Below are 19,249 nucleotides of genomic sequence, written 5' to 3' on the forward strand. Positions count from 1 at the left end.
AAAGGTGCAAGCGGCACCAAACGAAAATGGAAAAGAAAGAAAAGTGTGCAAGCGGCATGAGGAGAGAGAGATGGTTTGAGGGTGCCGAAATAGAAGTGTGCAAGTGGCACGGAAAGGCAGAAGGTTCAGAAGAAAGCAAGATAAAGAGTCTAAGGAAAGGGGCCATATATCAGAGCGGTCGCGCATGGGGAGGAGTGTAAAGGCCCTGCGTTCTCGAAAGTCTCTGATATTGCCCTGGTGTTAGAAGGAGGAGGTGTACAGCGCCACTTGAGAGAAGGTGGAAAAGGGGAGCTACACTGAGAGTGAAGTGGGAGAAAAATCCTCAAAGTAAAAGAAGAGCTGTTGATACCCCAAAATAAGGAACTGTGATTTGCGGTGCATTCTGACAAGATTAACTTTTGTGTTTGTGAATCTTGAAGTGAACCTTTTGTATAGATTATCTAATGTAAATGGGAGAAGGTGATTGTATATATTGTACATATTTCTGTTGCATAGACAAGTTAGACTGGTAGGTAGCATGTTAATAATTTTGTTGAAAGCTATTGGCAAACATTGTAATGGATAACAATTGCTACGTTCAAAATATATAAATTGGGGCACGTTTGCCTAGAGAAAACTAAAATGATTGGCTTTGCCAATACTTGTTTTCACTATTCTCTCTTTCACCACTGACTTGTGCATTTAACCGCATACCTTAGCTCGAAGCCTCTCTGATTTTTCTGTTTCTCTTCTTCACTCTGCCATCCTGTGGTAGGAAGTGGCATTGCTGGCTAGTTGGACACAAGTCCAGATTGCTGTTATGGTCAATGTGTGGTCGTTAACTTTATACAGAAGGGAAGTGTGCTTGGCGTATTCGTTGGATGTTTAACCGTTGAGCCCTTTTGTATGTATTTGGAGTCACTTATCCACTCAATCCACTCGCCTAGTGCTTTAAAGCAAACGTTTTCGAAGGAAAATCCGATTGAAATGCTTTGCTGGCCAGCCTGATCGATCCTACTCTTTGCCGAGAGTGCAAGAAACCGAAAATAGGACCCTGCGGGGCGCGCACAATGCACTCTCCAGAGTCCCTGATGGCAGAGGCCATGTCGCTTTTGCTAATAAAGAGGTATTCGGGATCACGTGTCATGGCCCAATCTGACGCAGCGCGTCGGCTGATGGCTCACGGATTGTTTTTCAGAACACAATGTGACGGCGTATACCTTCAGAATGTGTACCCCAGCCTGCCTCCAGTGCACTCTCCTCCTGCCTCCAGCCTTCCCTCATTTCCTTCCTCCATGCTACAACTTCCAGTCTCCCACCACACTCGCGACAGGCTCTAATGCCGGGGTCCCCGTCAGCTCTGCAGGCTCCAGGCCCCCACTGCATGCAGGAACTTGCTGCAGCTCCCCGACATCTAGTTTCCTCTTGGGTGTCCCCAGTGCTTTAAATGGGATAAGAAATTGAGGGGAGGGGGCTCTCGATAGGGGGCGTGGCCTAAGAACTGGTGTGCTTAGGCCACGCCCCCTATCGAGAGCCCCCCCTCGCCTAAGGGGTGCGGGCTGCTAAAAGAAGCACAACTGGGGCGCACTGTCATTATTACCTTTTTGATGCGCCCAGCCCCTCCTTTTAAGCAAAAGAAGGGTCTGGGTGCACCAAAGGTGTGACACCATTGTGTCCCAGCTCACAGGCAGCCTTTTCATTCAAGGAGCCACGTGGTGCAATGCTTTAGAACAGGCTCCTTGAATGAAATTGTAGCCTGCTACTGATGGCTCTGTACTCTGAAACAGGAGGGGGCTGGACTGCCCAGCTCTCGTTTTGTTTACGAGTAAATAGCCATCATCCAGCGTGAGGAGCCCATGTGCTTCATGCTGGGTGATGGCTATTTACTCAAACAGGAGAAGGGCTGGGCAGTCCAGCCCTCCTCCTGTTGCAGAGTACAGAGCCACCAGGCAGCCCGCGCTGGCAGGTGTCCGCCCTTCGATTTAGGGGGAAAAAAGGCTATGCCTTTTCTTTTCTTCTAATCCGAAGTGTTGACACCTGCAGGCAGCTTGTGTAACCGTGCAGCGGCTACACGGGTTGCCTCAGGTGTCAGCATGGCTGGGGCTAGTCGAGGTGGGGTGGGAGGGGTGGGGGGGTGTTAGAGGTGTGGGGGGCCCCGGCTCAGGAGTCTTTTCCGGAGACTGACGGGGATCGGCCCCAGCTAATCCCGGCCCACTTAAAGCACTGCTGTCCCCACTCCAGTCATGCAAGGTGTGAAGCCTCTGCCAATGTGCCTTCCGTCCTCTGGGCAACCACCTATACGAGGGGCCCAATGGCCATTGGCATAATTTTAGGGGGGGACAAGGGTGTGCACACTATTTTGTCCCCCCTCATTTGGCAGAGGCCCCATTCCTTTAGACTCATTTCCAAACTGTCTGAAATGTGCACAGGAACACTAATCTGCGTTACTTCAAAATGTGTGGGCACAGAAGGTCAGAGACTCTTCCCACGAGCCAACCAACATGGCCGGGATAGCCAAGATTCATTCCTGGCGGCCCAGGCCCGACTAGCTAATAGATTCAGTAAAGTGCTGAACAGTGTGCTTGAAGGACAAAATGTGTCCCCCAGACTTCAGACGGCCTCGGAGTCCATCCATCGACGACCTCGTCATAGCCTTTGAAGAGCTCCCCAGCACATGCGGCAAGGCTGCTGATCAAACTATTCGCAACCAATTGCTAGCACATCGCTATGACCCCACAATTCAGGGGGCCTTCTGGATGAGTCATAATCGCGCGCTTGACCATCCCCTCGCCGTAGCCAGACCGGGGAGCATTCCTTCCACTCCACGAGTGAACCTAAGCAAGTTCCACCTAGAGAGGTCTGTGTGTAGTGCCTCACCGTCCTGCGGATCCAGGGAACACCCATTCGGAACCAGACCTAGACCCAACAAAGCGTCCAAGAACATTCCATGCAACAAAACAGCAGCGGTAGGAAGAGTAACAGCGCAGCCTAATGCTAGCGAAAAAACTGTTTCGAGGTGCTGACACAAACCATGACACCATCATGGCAAGGGATACAGCATAAAAACCTCACAATATTCGAGTAAAAAGAAAATAACCACTAAACAATCATCCCCAGGTTATTTCAGACCATATAAAATAGTTTTCAATCTTTTTTTCCTCCGGCATTGATATGCTCATCATTGCAGCGGGGAGGGCATTCCATAACGAACTGCCTTTCCCTATAAGGGTTTCACCTCCGAAGCGAGACTTCCCGGAACCTTTTCGCTTCCTTTCCCTGTTTGACCATTCAGGTAGGTTTGCCCAAAAGTGAGGCGAGACCCCAATATCTTCCATAGAGGCTTCAGATCAGGCTTTGCTCCTCCATAGTAGGCCAGCCCACACATCTATATGGGCAGCTGAAGCATGGTCCCATTTCTTCCTTCATTAAGAAGACCGTCCAGAGAGCATGGTTTTGAGCACCTTGTAACTTGGCCACTCACTTCTTACATTTGCACAGAGAAACATCCGTACAGTATAGAAGTATTGACATCTGTTAGTCTCTTTAATGTTTATGTGCAACCACTCGCCAAATTGATTAAATTTCATGGTTTTCGGTGTTACACATATGCGGACGACACACAATCTGTGGCTTGTCTTGACCTTAAACAATTGGGAGCGGCTACTAAACTCCGAGCCTGCCTTGAGTCAGTGGGCAGTTCGATGCGTCTTCACTGGCTCAAGCTCAATGGGGATAAAACTGAGGTATTGGTGTTTGAGTCTTCTGCTGCTTCCTAGCTCTGGACTAATGATTTCTGGCCCCGTTCACTTGGCCCTCTTTCCTCTCCTGTGACCACGATGAAAGACCTGGGCATGATGATCTCGGCCTCCAGTTCCATGGTGGCCCAAATCAGTTCGGTCTGTCGGACTGGCCATTTCAAACTTAAGGTTCTTCAGAAAGTTCTTTCCTTTTTGTCTTTCCATCTCCGTGTGCCGGTTGTTGCCTCTGCAGTATTTGGTCCACTAGATTACTACAACTCTTTCTACCTGGCACAACCGGCATACCTGCTTGACCGGCTTAAAGTCCTCCAGAATTATGCTGCGAGAGCGGCGTCTGGTGTTTCTTACCGTGTTCACATCTTTCCCTTCCTACGCGGGGGGAGGGGTGGGGGGCTTACACTGGCTCCCGGTGGCAGATAGAATCAAATTTAAAACTCTGCATTGCCCACCATGCTTTTTATGGGCATGGCGTGGAGTGTCTCCGGGTGCCTAGGTTTCTTAGTATGAGAGTGGGGGGACGTGCCTTTACGGTTGTCGCCTCTACTCTCTGGAATACCCTGCCATTCTCTATTGGATCCATCTAAGATTTGGCATTCCGACGCCACCTGAACCGTTTCATTTTTAGATCCTGGTTGACCTACGCCTGCCTTCTGTGGTTTTATCTCTCTTCCCACCCCTCCCCCACCCCCCCCCCCCCCACCAGCTCCATGATTCCTATGGGCGACCAATGTGCTATAGAAGTCAATAACATAACATCCCCTCAGCCTTAACCAAGACCATGCAGTGACTAATACTTGACCTAGGGGCATACACTTCTAACCTTGTATATAGGTCGTAGTTTATGCATTTGGTGAGCGATTAATTCTGAAAAGCAAATGACAATTGGCTATCAAAGATAACCCTCCAGTTTCTAGCCAAATCCACAGGGTCCGGCGGCTGGCCAAGATGTATAGGCAAGTGGATAACATTATGTCCCCCGGCAGGCAATCCAGGAGCAGGTTTTCCAACTCATAGGCATTAAGGTGGAGTCAATAAAAGTGTTATGTATTGCTTTATTACAAACCTTATAGGAGTAAATATACATAAGAGAAAAATAAATATAAAAACAAAGATACGTATATCAAGATAAATCCAATGTCCTACACTTCAAGGACACGAATTAAACCACAGCACATAAATGTCTTGATGAGCAATGATTTTAAAACGTACATTTTCCATTGTACGGCCAACAAACGAAGCACTTGGTGTTAGCAAGCTTCATACAATCTACTATACTTTAAGATGCATTTGATTCGAAATCTTTTAAAAAAGGTTATCGCTTTTAATTAATTACGAAGTAGCTTGGCCTGTTAAAACCCTATGCCAAAATGAAAAGGTCTTCAAATAGCTCTCATCATGAACATGTTCTTTAAAGAATAAACAAACGTTTTTCCTGAAGGGAGGGACACACTGAATACATGCTTCAGCGGCCCTGACTCGCATGAACAGTATCTACACAAGTCATCCTCTCCAAGTCCCCAATCCCACGAGTGTGGTGGCTCCGGTTAAGCCTCATCCTCAAGAATGCACTCGCAGACCTCCTGAAAGGGCAACGATTTCAGTGCTGCACTGCCCCCAGACACACCAGTGCGGCCACCACATGTCCAGAGTTCTCGTGTAGGGCAACCAACACGCGCGCATCATCTGAATGAAGTTCAGAGTGTGTGTGAGGATGCTCACATGGGGGAGTCGTTCCCACAACCCGAACAAGAAGACTGGCCCGCCTGTGGGAAAGAGTGCAGGCAGTGCAATAGATGACAAGTTTCACGGCCATGTGCATTTCTAAATGGTGCCACAGTCTGGCAATCGTAGAGCGTGACTGGTTCGGACAAACTTGCTGATCAAGTAGCACCTCTAGTCCTGTGTCCCTGACAAGATCACCCCCGAAGCAAATGTTGGTGCTACATCAAATTACCAGCCGGCACAGGGGCTATTACCACATCATTCCCCAAGACATTTACTTTTTCTACCCCGTGATATCCATTTTGGCACCTTTAGCGGCCAGAAGATTAACCTCACAGGATGCAAATGCAGCCCTCTTCTTTTCTCAGGGCAAGCAGCCATGGCTAAAGTAGGTTTCCGAGAAGGGCCCAGCCGCCCTAGATTGGGATGGACCACATCTACTTGTGATCCAGCGCAACCCATGCTCCAAAGAGCAAGTCCTCGCTGTGTGCCCCATGTTGCGTAAGGATATATCCACACACCTTCTGGTCCCCTTGAACAGTACGCATGCACGATTATTCAGCCAGAGGGAGCTGTGCCGGTCAAGCCAGCTACGCCCAGTTCCCGTTGCCACCAGAAGAGACCTCAAACTCCTGTTGGATGACGACCTTCACCGCACCGTTATCAGCCCAGTGGAGGCCACCGCGTAGCTGAGTCTAATTATTCTTACCTGACACAAGACGGCCAAAGCCTCTGACTGTGTGTTGATCTATGGAACTTGAACATGCCCTTTTTGAACCCACTCACCAACATTACAGATCTGCTGCTGCTCCTCAAAGAAGCCAAGGTCTTTTCAAAATTTGATTTGGAGAGTCTACCACAGGTATGGCTATCCCCAATTTCCAAACAGTATACCGCTTTTGTTACATCAGAAAGGGAGTGTGTTCTAGTGGGTGAAGGTGCCATTCGGCTTATTCTCCCCGCATCAGTGTCTGAGATCTATATAAAAAAAAAACTTCTATGTTACATTGACAATGTTGTTTCCTATAAGCATGTCATCCTATTGTGTAATCTAGCGCCGTGATGCCTCCGAGTCGTCGGTGCTAACAATAAATACAATTGTACAGTCCCACCAATGAAGCACACAGCCACTCCCTTGCATGTGTACAACAGAAAATTCAAAACAGTGGCATGCACTGGGCCAAATGTCAATTCAAACAACTCAAGGTTGCGTATCTCTGATGCACCATCTCTGGAGCAGGCATCCAGCCAAAGAAACCATTTTTAGATGACATCAGCCAAACACCAGCCCCCTCCAAGAAGGACCCACTTTACTCCCTCATGGGGCTCACCGGATACCACAGCAAATACATAGACGGCTTCTCCACAGGACCAGAACCCCTTTGAGCACTACTGAAATAATGGTGTTGCATGTATGGTCGAGTCAATGTCAACCAGCATTCTAGGCCATCAAAACAGACCCACTCCCTAAAACGTCAACCATAACCCGACAAACCCATGGTTTAGGGGCCACAATGATGCCCCTAAATCATGCAACATAGATGACCGTTCTATGGTAGCGTTAGCATCCAGGACACTGTCCAATCCCGAAAATAACTACTGTTAGCATCCTGCGTGGGGATCTAATGTACATTGTACAAGTATGAGATCTAATGACTTCACACACCTTAGGAAAGGTGATGTAGATTCCTCCACCCCCTGCAGACCCCCCCCCACACCCCGAGTCCGCTCCACACTTGGGATGTTCACATGGATGCTCTGCAGAAGGCATGCAGGAGCACCGGCGGCACAGCCAGCGGCAGCATGGCATCCTACTCTGGGTGTCCCGGTAATGTCCGTGGGTTCCTGCTCCTGCAAGTAAATCTCTCCATCTTCCTCCGCTCTTCACTCGTTTCCTGCCTCCAGGCTAGAACTTCCATCGCCACACTCTTCGTCACATCTCACTCCTGCATTTCATCTTCTGCTCCTTGCCACGGAGAAGCTAAATTAGAGTTTAGGATCATGTCAGGCCTCCCAAATGCACTCCCCAGGTTCACACCACTGCCCCAGCTGGGGTAGTTTCCTGAAAATAAAGATTGGAAATGTGCCCCCCCACCCTCCGCCCCGGCTCCTGCCCACTCCAGTCTGTGTCCTCTCTCCTCTCCATACTAGTGCGGCCTTTCAACATTCCCTGCCAATCCCTGGAGGGAACACAAATAGGATTTCCCCTTCATCCCTCATTGACCAATCCACTAGGTGCCTCACCTTGAGACCCTCCTTCTGCTGGCCAGAAGTTCCAGTAAAGTTCCTTTTTGGCCCCACTTGGGGGCCCATCTCCCAGGGAGGTATGCATGGTACCATTCTAAGCCAGGCAGATTTGTCCTTGGGAGGTGATGGTCGCGTTTTTCAACTGTAAACCTGACCACAACAGCGCTACAAGCAAAGCATTAGCATTGTAATGAGGTTTGGTGTCGGAGCGTTAACAGCACGACTGGAAGATCGGCAGCAGCTCAATATGCAGGCACAATAAGGGGGCCTGGGGCGAGACTGCAAAATAAAAGGAGGCAGGACTTGTACCTGTCCAGCATATGGCAGTCTCCTCCAAAACAGGACAGTCCCTCGAAATACGGCACAGTTGGCCACCCTAGATACCGGAGGTCCGGTAGATGACGTACAAGCAATGTCAAAAGATGGTCATGCGTGCGGAACGTGGCACAAAAACAGGTTTTTCCAAAATACATCTAACAAGCATGTTCACGGGGGCTTGAGGCATGCAGCACAGACCTGGTGCATTTTGTTTCTGACTCGGTTACTTTTCAGCTGCAGCGTCCCTGTTCTTAGGGGAAAAATTGCTGATGGTCGTCTGCAGACAGGAAGGCAAATTTGAGAAACGAACACCCTCCCATTCATCGCCATTCACATTAGGGTGCAAATTGACATTTGGCAAGAAAATGTCACTTTTTTGCCAGACGCATGCAAACAGTTTCAAAACGTTTCAGCCCACGAAAAGCCTAATTCCTGCAGCCAGAAATGGCAACGTTTTCACGCCAATATATTCATACCACCCAAGGAGGCGGAATTACAAAAATTCATGTCTACCAGCTGTGTCCAATCATGGGAATTCGTCCCTTCTCCTGAAGGGGAAGCCCCACAAGCCCCCCATTTCGGTGAGGAAGGTGAGCCTGCTCCGCAACACCCTCCGTAGGGGTGAAGGTAAGTAGGACCTCACCAGCGAGAGACACCCCCCCCCTTTTGGGACAAGGATTCCTGTTCCTGTGAGGATCTCCCCAGAAAACAGCCTAACAACAAGTATATGCTGTTGTCAGCAGAAAACTGTACTTTTAAATCCCATTTAACTGGGACGAGGAGGATGAGATGGGGAGGAGGATAGAAGTCACCAGAGAGAGAGAGAAGCTTGGACGTACGCCGGGGAAGTACCACAGCGAAGTTATATATGAGAGGCAGGAGATTGAAGGGCACAGGGTACCCGCAAGTTACAAAACGGCTCGTAGGCTGCTGCAGAGGCAAAGTTGGACGCGCAGAATCCTGTATTTGAGGGGGAACGAGAATCAGAATTCGACATGTGGCGTCTTGAAACTGAGAGAAGCCAAGTCGGACGAGTGGCGTCCTGGAAGACAGAGGGAGATGGAAAGTGCTGAAACCACTCAGCGACCAAAGACACAAAACCTAACTGTATTGGAACTACTATCCTAGACAACGGCACGAAGGGAGAAGCATTGAAGCAACAAGAGAAGCCAGGCTGACGGAAGAGAGAAAGGACCCTGAGCAAGTAGAGGCCCCAGTGACGATATACCTAGGAGCAATAGGTAACTGGGAAAACAAGAGACCAGGGAGGGGGACAGAAAACCGTTATGGGACATATCATACTTGTCCCAGTCAAAATAAACAGATTATAACATTAAAATTCAGAAGATTGAATGAGAATCGTTATGGGACCAATCCTACTCGTCTTATTCAAGATTGAGTTTATAACATTGAAACCCAGAGGAGTAAATGAGGATCGTTATTGGTGTGTTCATACTCTTAACAGTCTTAACAGTCAAAGAAAAGAAAGCATAGACCAAGAAGAGAGCAAAGCAATGAGCGAAAAGCCAGAGGATAAGGCTGGATCAGAATATATGACCAAGAACAGATATCAGTAAGGGATTAAATAGTATGAACCGTAAAAAAGAATACAGAATACTAAGAATTATTGATATTGGATAACTTTACCATGGGCAGAGAGACCAACAACTCTCAGTAGAGAGTTTGTTTGTTTTATTATTTATAATGCGCGACTCTCGGTTAACAGGGCGCAACAGTTACAGGTATATGCGAAGCTTAGTTACAACATAGTAAGTGACTACAGTTGTTCTCTTAGTGGTAAAGTCAGCTAGAGTAAGTTTGGACGGTGGACAGTTTCTGTTAAGACATTCACTGACGAGCACCTTAGCTAGTCTTGTTATGTGGGGACGACTTATAGCATAGGGAAAGATAGGCATTTTCTTTTTCTTTAATGAAGGTAAGTGAAATCTGCGTCCTTCTGACCCGCCAGAGTGGAATTATGGATGGAATCTGCCAGTTTTGTTCACGTGGGAGATTTTTTTGTCCATTCTTTCTCATGTTGTGCCTTGTCCCCTCCACCACCAGAACTTCAGTGTCTCCAATGCCCCATAGCACACATATAAGAAGGGCCAACTTTTGCAAATATTAAGTTCATGTTCATACAGTGTAGGGAAAGGTCCCCCAACAAATCATACATTATGGTGGGTTAGTACATTCTGAAAGTAACCCAAAGCCAAGCAGTAAAGTAAGAGGTCCTGCGGATTCTGCATGTGGGAAGCATTAACTTGACACCGCGTCTTGCACGCTGTCTGGGAAGTGTTTGCTCGCTTGCAGCAGTTGCCAGGTTCTCTCCTCTCCTTCATGACATGATGGGAACACATGTACTGGCGCGGTCCAGCCGGATGCTGCTTGGCCTCGATTTCTGTGCTCTGCTCTTGGCTGGGGATATTTCCCCTTCCGCCACTGAGAGGGCGTCGAAGATGTAAATAGTTCAGGTGCATGACACTGAAGAGGGGATGAGCGGGGTGGGGAGGGTCCAGGTGACTTGGACAAAAAGTCAAACTTTGTAGTTGTATTTATTTAAAATTCAGGGTATCATTTCAAATAAAAATGATATACGTAGGACGGGAATAAGATAATCGAGGCATAGTACAGAGTGCTTTTACAAGAGCGGTGTGGATTTATGAGTAAGCAGAAGACCAGGGCTGGTATAGAGCGGCGTAAGCCAGGATGGAGACAGGTGAACATTTATACATAAGATGTAGATGAAGGGTCTAGAGCCAGAACAGGCATGTAATATACTATATTATAAAAAACATTGTGAGATTCAGAGGGGTAAACTGGAATAGTCAGTGGGCGGTGGTGAGGTAGTGGGCTGTGCCCCGTCGCTGGCTAACCAGAGTTGAAATTTGTTCTTCAATAATTCCAATGATGGACTAGCTTTAAGGTTGAGGTTGCCCGTAATGACCAATGTTGCCAGCGATAGATTAAGTTAGTAGGTAGGGTCGGGTTGGCGGTAGAGGAGAAGTTGGGTGTTGGCAAGATGATGTCTTGACATGTGCTCCAAGGAAAAGGGAGATGAAGCTAGAGGGGCTACTGGTGTGTTTTTGCTGATCATTATTTCAATACCAGCCCCTTTTGTAGCAAGTCCAGGGGAGTGGGAAAAGTGTCAAAGTTCGTTTGGCGGTCAGCCAGGACAATGATCAGTGGTGAGTGAGGTTTTCCTGCAGAGGGTTTGGGTGTTTCAGAGGTCCTGAGGAAAGTCGGGGAGGGGAGCCTGGCCTGAAGAGGTAGCCTGGAGAGTAGTAGAGGGGAGGTGGACCAGGCAGGCGAGGCATGGGTGGATGGAGGGGCATGGAGCAGATCGCCCAGGTGCCATTTGGAGGGAGCACAGAGGAATGGGCATGGGGCAATGGTGGACTGGGGAAGTGGTGGGACAGAGCAAGGAGGCAGGCTGAGCAAGCCACAGACAGATTAAACCGGGACATTTCACATTTTGCACTTAAGTTGCTTACCCTCCCTTTTTACAAAAATAAGCCTGCCCTCCATCTGCTTGGTGCTTTACATCTGTGATTTAATAACAAGGGTGTAATTCCGCAGAGCGGAGGGGTTGACGTGGATTCACACAACCTGTTCTTCTGCATATGCCCACGCGGGGATTACACGCCCATCTGTTGCGGCTGATTTCTTTCACCTCGAAACGGGCCTGTGTGGAATTCGATTTCAATATCTTAATTCGGATCCATTTCTCTGGACTTCTCTTTTGCTCTGCGTCATGTTCCGGATTCCGTAAGTGGCTACAATTCTTGTATTCGGAGCATGACCTCAGAAGCCTCGGCCTCTTGTTTACTTTCATGGTGGTCTCTGTACCAGGGTACATCAGCAGGCACAGAATTAGGGTCACCCGATGTCCCGGGATTGGGCGCCCTGTACCCCTGCCACTTAGCTCATCCTGGTTTTGGCGAAAGGGACGTTGAACGCTGGCAGAAGCACAGCTAAGACTATATAAATCATCACATCGTGTTCCCTAAAAATGATAAACCTTTTAAACTTTATTGCAGTTTGGCATTTAGGTCTAAACCAGGCCCATGCATTTCCTGATTGTGCCAGAGGGATTGCTGGTTAAAGGGCTTCATAGAGACATGGAATAGCAATGGGGGCACACGCTCCTTTGTATGGGACGTGCTGCAGTCGCTGCCAAATCGCACAGTGTATATGCAGGGAAACAATTGGTCGGCCACAGTGTGTATATATCCAGAGAAACAATTGGTCGGCCACAGTGTATATCCAGGGAAACAATTGGTCGGCCACAGTGTATATGCAGGGGAACAATTGGTCGGCCACAGTGTATATCCAGGGAAACAATTGGTCGGCCACAGTGTATATGCAGGGGAACAATTGGTCGGCCACAGTGTATATGCAGGGAAACAATTGTTTGTCCGCTCAATAATCCCCTGCCCCCTTCCCACTACTGAAGTTCAGGCATGGTAGTACATTGCAGTGCTACTTCTAAGTCTATGGCCTCTCCCGGTCTCTGGTCACCCTGCCCAGAATTCAAGGGGAGTCCCTGGCTGCAGTTTAGTCTGTATGCCGCTAAGATGTTACGGCGTAAGCCAGGAGGAGGCACTTCTCCTTGGTAAGTCTGGGACTGTGCATTCATCATTCATGGTGAGCTGAGCTTAAGCAAGAATGCCGCGTTACGGAGTGGCAGTGATTCACAGCCCAAGTAAATGGGCCCGAGCAAAGAGAGAGCCTTTAACGAGGGCCAAGGAACGTAATGGTCGGAAGAGGAGGGTATTATCAGGGTCGGACTGGGACAAGAAATGGGCCTGGACACACAGGAAAAAGTGGCCCACCCCTTGCCTGATGATCCTTGACCTCTGATGACATCACCAGAAGTGATGTCATTTGACCCCACCTGAAAGTGACATCCCGGGAAGCAATGAAACACGACCTTTCACCCCTTGACAAAACAGAAAGTCGCATCAAATAGCATTGTTTCTATGTACACTACGAAAAATATGGTTATGATTTCACTAATGTGATATACATTTCATACAAGAATGGATCACCATATGTATCATTAATATCTGTGTGTATAGATCCATATTACCAAATTACTGTGAATGCAAGCAGATGTCCAAGGCCAAATGATAATGTTATTGTATAGCACTTAGCTTAACCTCTTTTTTTTTTATAGAACAAATATGCACACAATATCACCCAACCTGTGTTGGTACTCATTTATCGACCTCAGAAGGATGAAAGGCTGCAATGGCATTGCTGGGATTCGAACCTGCAGATCACACACACACGTACATCACAGCAGCGAGCGCTCAACCCACTGAGCTATCTTATCGGCTATAGTAAAATGAGCAATTATTCTGTAGTGGATACCATTAAACTGGGAACTGAGATTCAACAGCAGACCAGTTAAGTTCATCTGCAGGTCTGGTGCAAAGTTGGCCGCATGCTGGAGCAGCATGTGAATGATGCATGCATCATAATTTATGATGCACACATCATACATGCAAATCAATCATCAAAACATGCTTTGATGAAGTATGCCGTTGCAGGTGCTTTTTATTTGTTTAATTTAATTTTTTTTTTCCAAACCGGGGTTTGCAGAAACCAGCCCCCAAGGACTACACATGATTTCGGCCCGGCGACGGGCCGAGTAGCAAATGGGCCCATCCGACCCTGGGTATTATCCTTTCTGAGCAACAGTAAATCTAAAATTATTTGGCAAAATGCGTCCTCTAGCCCAGAACAGATTATATGCAGAGTTCCGCAGGGAGCGTGCTTACCTCCCGCTTTGTTTAATGTCTTTTGTAGATCCCTTTGTGCCCTTTTGGAGTCCATGGGTCTCTACTTTACGAATTACGCTGATGATACTCAGCTCGTGATCAGGTTAAGTGGAAATTATGAAAAAGATGCAAGTATGATCACATCCCTGTCTATGAAAGTATTCGTATCTTGATAATGAACAGACTCTGCTTAAATGGTCAGAAGATCGAACTCCTGATTTTCAGTTCCAACAAAATAAGAGAAACATTAGTAACAGCATATAAAAAAATGAAATATCGTCCATTGCGAAATTGCAGTAGTCGATGAAGTAAAAACACTAGGGGTGACTATTGAAGCATCCCATAAGGTTAATGGTCAGGTTGCGAGTGTGACTAAGAGTATTCATTATCATCTCAGGCTAATACGCCTGTTAAAACCTTTTATTTCGACGGAAATTTGTGCCACACTAGTCAGGGCATTGGCTCTATCAAGACTGGATTATTGTAATGCATTACTAGGTGGTGCTAGTAAAGGCTGTATCAAGAGGTTACAGATCCTACAGAACGATGCTGCCAGAGTAGTGGGCACAGGAGAGGCCTTAATTGGCTTCCTGTGCAAACAAGAATAGAATTCAAAGTTAATGTTCTGACACACATCACCATCTGTTTGGTGATGCACCTGGCTATCTTAAAAAACGCATTAAGGTTCAAACTTCAACTCGGAATACTAGATCAAAAGATACCATGTGTCTACAATGCCCGAAATCTCGCAGAGTCAGTGGGAAGTAAAATGTGTTCCCTGTGAGAGCGGCTACTACCTGAAACAAACTGCCCCTAGATCTACGATGTGAAAGACATTTTCCTATGTTTAAAAAAATTCTGAAAACTACTTTTTTCAGAATTCAGTTTAGTGACACCTTTGTTTACATCGTTTGCTATCCATGATCTCTTTCAGTGCCCTGATGCCCGCGGGCTTTGGCGTGTTAGAAACAGATGAATAAATGATTGCTATTAGCATCACGGGCAAATCCTCTAGGTGCTGCCGGCAAGAGAACTGGGGTAGGGGGAAACGGACTGCAGCAAGCGTGCACCCCATGGAGTTAGTGATGTAAGGAAAAAAGGCTCCATGCAAATTGAATGTTGGGCTCCAAGCAGAGCCCCTCTTCCATTTCCATGACAGTGGAGCCTGGTGCCTGCCTGACTGGGTAGGCTGGAGTGAGCAGTGGCTGCGCTTCGCTAGTAAAAGGGGGGCAGAGGGAGATTGGGAGGCGCACAGAAGTATTGAGCAGAGCTCGTGGGGACTTGTAGGTGGTGGGAGGGAGTTGTGTGGGAGAGACGGGACTCTGGACAGACCAACATGAGTACCCAGTGGCAGAGACGCAGCAGGCAGTTTGCAAAAACAGTCTTTCACCTGTAGATAAATCTTGTGCTCTGTGGCAGCTTATTGGCTGGTTGGCATCCCCTGGGGGTATTAACCTTGTATAACGGCCCGGGCACACCTCATGCGTTTTGCAACCAGGCATGGTCTGCCCCACGAGAGTTTGTAGATCAACATGGAAAACACCATGTCGTAGTCTGGACGTATGAAAAACGAAGGGAGCTCGGGTGGTACCTCTGTTTCTGCTGCAGGCTTTCGTCGCCATCACGGGCTAGCTTAGAAATGGGCATGCAGTGCAACAGACCTGTTAACTCGGGCACACGCATCCGGATTCTTTCAAGATGGCACACTCTGTCGAGAGATGTAAAACTAGTTGAACAATTTTTCGATGCCATAAGCAGCTTTTCTTCCTGTTTCTCAGTTCTGTTTTCTGCCAACATATTGTGCGCTCAGCCTTCTTGCAAACCCTCTTTCGTTTGCTAAAACGGCTGGGTGTTTACACGTAGGATAGGTCTTGACTTTGAGCACTCGGGAGATGCAGCTGCCAGTCTTATGTCCTCACCCTGGGCCCGCATACACAAGCTAATGCGAAGAGTACAGCGCTCGCCTATGACGTTTGTTCAAGCTGCAGGACATATGTTTGAACCCAGGTAGGCGCTACCCAGGCCTTCTGAGATCATTGGCTGTCGGGGGGGGGGCTTAAAACTCAAGTTGCAAGCTACTGGCCAGCCATTAGTAACTCGTCACCTCAATTCTACACATGCACACAGCACACCATTTCTTACTCACCATGAGTCCATTATTACTAGCCAATGGCTAGTGGTGAGTGTACATTTTGAACCCTGGTTGAGTAACATTACCTTTGTAAAAAAATAACCTTATTTCAGCACTTGGAGCCCAGAGGAATCTGGCATATAGCGCTATATAGAAATGGCATTTTGTTTTTGTCACTTTTAGCAGGCCTACTCTTTTCCTGACATGCCTCCTTCAGAACTGTACATGGTGTCTGTGGTTTGTGTCGAGTGAAGTATTTTTGCAGAACATTTTTCTGAAACTCCACTTTGTTGCTTGCCCACCCTTCCTCTCCCGTTATCCCCAACCTCACGAACTTATTGTCTCCCTTCTTGTAGTTCTCTCCCTGTGCTGTTACCTTTTTACCCCCCACCTCGGGGCACTTCCTCCCTGTACCTTTCACCACCACCTACCTTGTTTTCTGGTTTGTCCCCAGAGTTTGGCGCAGCTGGGAAACTTGCCCGCGAGCTCCGTGAAAATGGAGCCTTGTTACCTGCAGGTGAACCTGCTGCGCGAGCAGCTGCAGGACCTCAAGAGCCGCTTCAAGTTCTACCACATCGACCTGGTGGTGCAGAGGGCCCAAAATGACATGCAGGAGGTAAGTGGTGTTTGCCGGGACATTAGTTCCTGCACAGGAACTCTGGCAATTGCTTGCCTCTAGTTCAGTGCCTGGAATGGGGGTCTGGGGTAGGACGGACAAAGACCCCGGGTAAAGCGGAAAAGGTGATTGGCAGCGTATTTCCAGTGGCGCGCAACACCCCTGCCTCCGTTTTGGTTGGGAGGCTGCAACCTCCAGAACATTTGAAGAGGTTTGAATGGTTGATTATGGATAAAAGACCATAGAATTTACAAGCAGGTTTATATAGATTGAGTCTTCTAATAATCCAGATACCAGGTCGCCAACAGTACATGGGAGCATTAATCTGCAGCAAATCACGCTTGTGCCCTTCAGAACATTGTCCCTGAAACACTGGATGTGAACATAAACTAATGTCGATCCAGGCAAACCAGGCCTGGAAGTGTGCCGCTGCCAAATCAGGAAAAATGCCAATTCTACAATCAAAAGGCACTAGAGATTACACTGGCACTAAATATTGTGCCAGGAGATTTAATGCATTGTTCTCATGCCACAGTTTTTTGAAAATCCTTAAAGGACATACTTTGGGAATACCTATAGACTCTTCCTGCAGGCCCAATGTTGCTACACTACTGTGCAGTCCTTGTTCCACCCTCGTTCCTTCTCGTTACCACCATTGATCGTACTATTTATTAGCAGAACTCTGTGCGCAGTGGCGGCTGAATCAGCCCCCTCCTTGCCCACCCTCTGCTAGCAGCCACTGCTTGCATGCCAGCTCCCTTTCCCCATACCATGGTCACTATGTACTTTGTGCTGATGGCTTCCCTTTGCCAGAATGTTCTGCCCTTCTATCCCACCACTACTCTGGCAGTCAGGCATGCGGCATGACTATATAATGCTACCTGAATTCTACAAGTCGGGCCAGAGCTCAACGGCGGTCCATGCCGCTACCTTTCTTAGGTTATCTTGCGGCTCGATAGCGCCTCCTGTCATGGGTTATAGTGTAAAAACACATTTTTCCCATCAGAGAGGCGAAGGAGGAGCGTGATTGAACATGCAATAGTGGTAGTGGGGAGGTAAATCGGGTAGATAGTTGGGATGAGGGCGGAGCATAGATAAGAGGCTCAGGAAGGCATGAGAAGGAAAAGGCAGGAGTGATATGTAAAACTGGACCTAATTTATCATGGGACTCAACTGTAGTCTGAGGCCCAGAGCCGAAAGGAAAGGAAGCTGGAGAGATGTGGTCACCGCACGAGGTGGTATGCCTGGAATGTACTCATCCCATGGTGAGCCACTGCATGTGGCAGCCATGCCCAAGAAAACACAGCAACGCCCTTCTACTTACTTACTTCCTTCCCTAGCCCCCCAACAAACAATTGGGAGGGATTGTATGTCAGAAACCCGAATTTGCAAAGTTTGAAACAAGCTCCCTGAAAAGCAAGCAAAAACAACCTCACATTTTGGGGGGTAGGGGGGTTTCTCATTTGTCATGCATACCAAAAGGATTTTTTTACCAAACCCCCACGCTTGTGCTTCTGTGCAGTGCTTAAGGGCACAAAGCCTGTCATGGCTCAGCAGTGGTCAGACGTTGCAGGTACCCCCCCCCCCCCCTGATGTACGGCACTGATTTCACCAGCGGCAGGATGACCACGACATTCACTGGCTGCCCCCCCCCCCCCTTCCCAGCAAGCTTTGCCTGGTGATTCTGTTTGAGTGTGCATGCATGTTGATTCTGCAAAGTGTTTAAAGTACTTGAATACTAAAGTGAAATCTTAGCGTGGGGTGGTTTTATTGTGCCTCTATTAGACCATAGTCACTTGTGGGGGCACCATATTGTATTTCAATGCCCCTTTCCCTGCCGGCTATGAAATGTGCAGTACAGCATTCTCCGAATGAGGCTGCAGTGAGCAGCGTCGGGTATTACAAGGGCCTCTAGGGTCTGTGTAGCGCATATCCACGGCTTCAGTAGGTTTCTGGACCTGACAAAGCAGTAGGAGCAACACATTTCAGCTCCCAGTCCCAAGTTGCATACAACCCTGTTTTGCACACGAATGTGTTCTGTTTTAGGCATTTCCGTGGTCCTTAGTCTTCATTTTTGCATGCACAATATGGCTTCATTCCTGTTTTACTTATTTTGCACTTGTTTTAGTTGCTCTTGGCTTTTGCTTTTTTGTTCATTTGCTATCTTGGGGAACCTGTCAACGGTTTCATGTCATTTTATCGCGGGATGTTTTTTCGCTGGGATTTTTACCGCAGATTTTTTTTACGAAAAAATCTTTTTTTTTTTCATTTTGGGCGGGTTGCCCTCAAACCCACATCCCCTTTAATTTTTTTATAAATTCCCGAACACCCACACCCAATTTATATATTTTTCTAACCCCGCCCCCCCCAAAAATGAGCATGTTTTTTCGGCAAACAATTTGCGGTAAAAAACCCTGTGAAAAAACATTCTGAAATGAAAGGACGTCGTACCCTCTCAACATCCATTTCATTCAAGAGTTGTGTACAGTATCGTTTAAAGTACGTTGATAGGATGTAAATGTACAGCAATGCATAAACAAAAAATCTTAAGTTTAAGCCTACAGTTGTAGGAAAACTGTGTAGCCTACATCAAGGCGATGAAACGCTTTTTGAGTAAATAGATAGATAAATGTATTCTAGCAAATAGCGGTCGGGGGTCTGGAGGTCTTGACCATAATACAGATTTTTTTGC

General features: G+C 47.6%; 1 protein-coding gene across 1 annotated transcript in view; it reads left to right on the forward strand.

The window, feature by feature from the left end:
* Nucleotides 1–19,249, forward strand: part of NIBAN1 (niban apoptosis regulator 1) — a 491,461-nt gene that overhangs the window by 432,999 nt on the left and 39,213 nt on the right. The window contains exon 10 of the mRNA XM_069641063.1: nt 16,396–16,557. Within this exon, the coding sequence (XP_069497164.1) occupies nt 16,396–16,557 (162 nt within the window). The remainder of the gene's footprint in view (nt 1–16,395; nt 16,558–19,249) is intronic.

Source organism: Ambystoma mexicanum, chromosome 1q, assembly GCF_040938575.1.
Source record: "Ambystoma mexicanum isolate Mex_15411 chromosome 1q, UKY_AmexF1_1, whole genome shotgun sequence".
In the NCBI taxonomy this organism is placed as follows: domain Eukaryota; kingdom Metazoa; phylum Chordata; class Amphibia; order Caudata; family Ambystomatidae; genus Ambystoma; species Ambystoma mexicanum.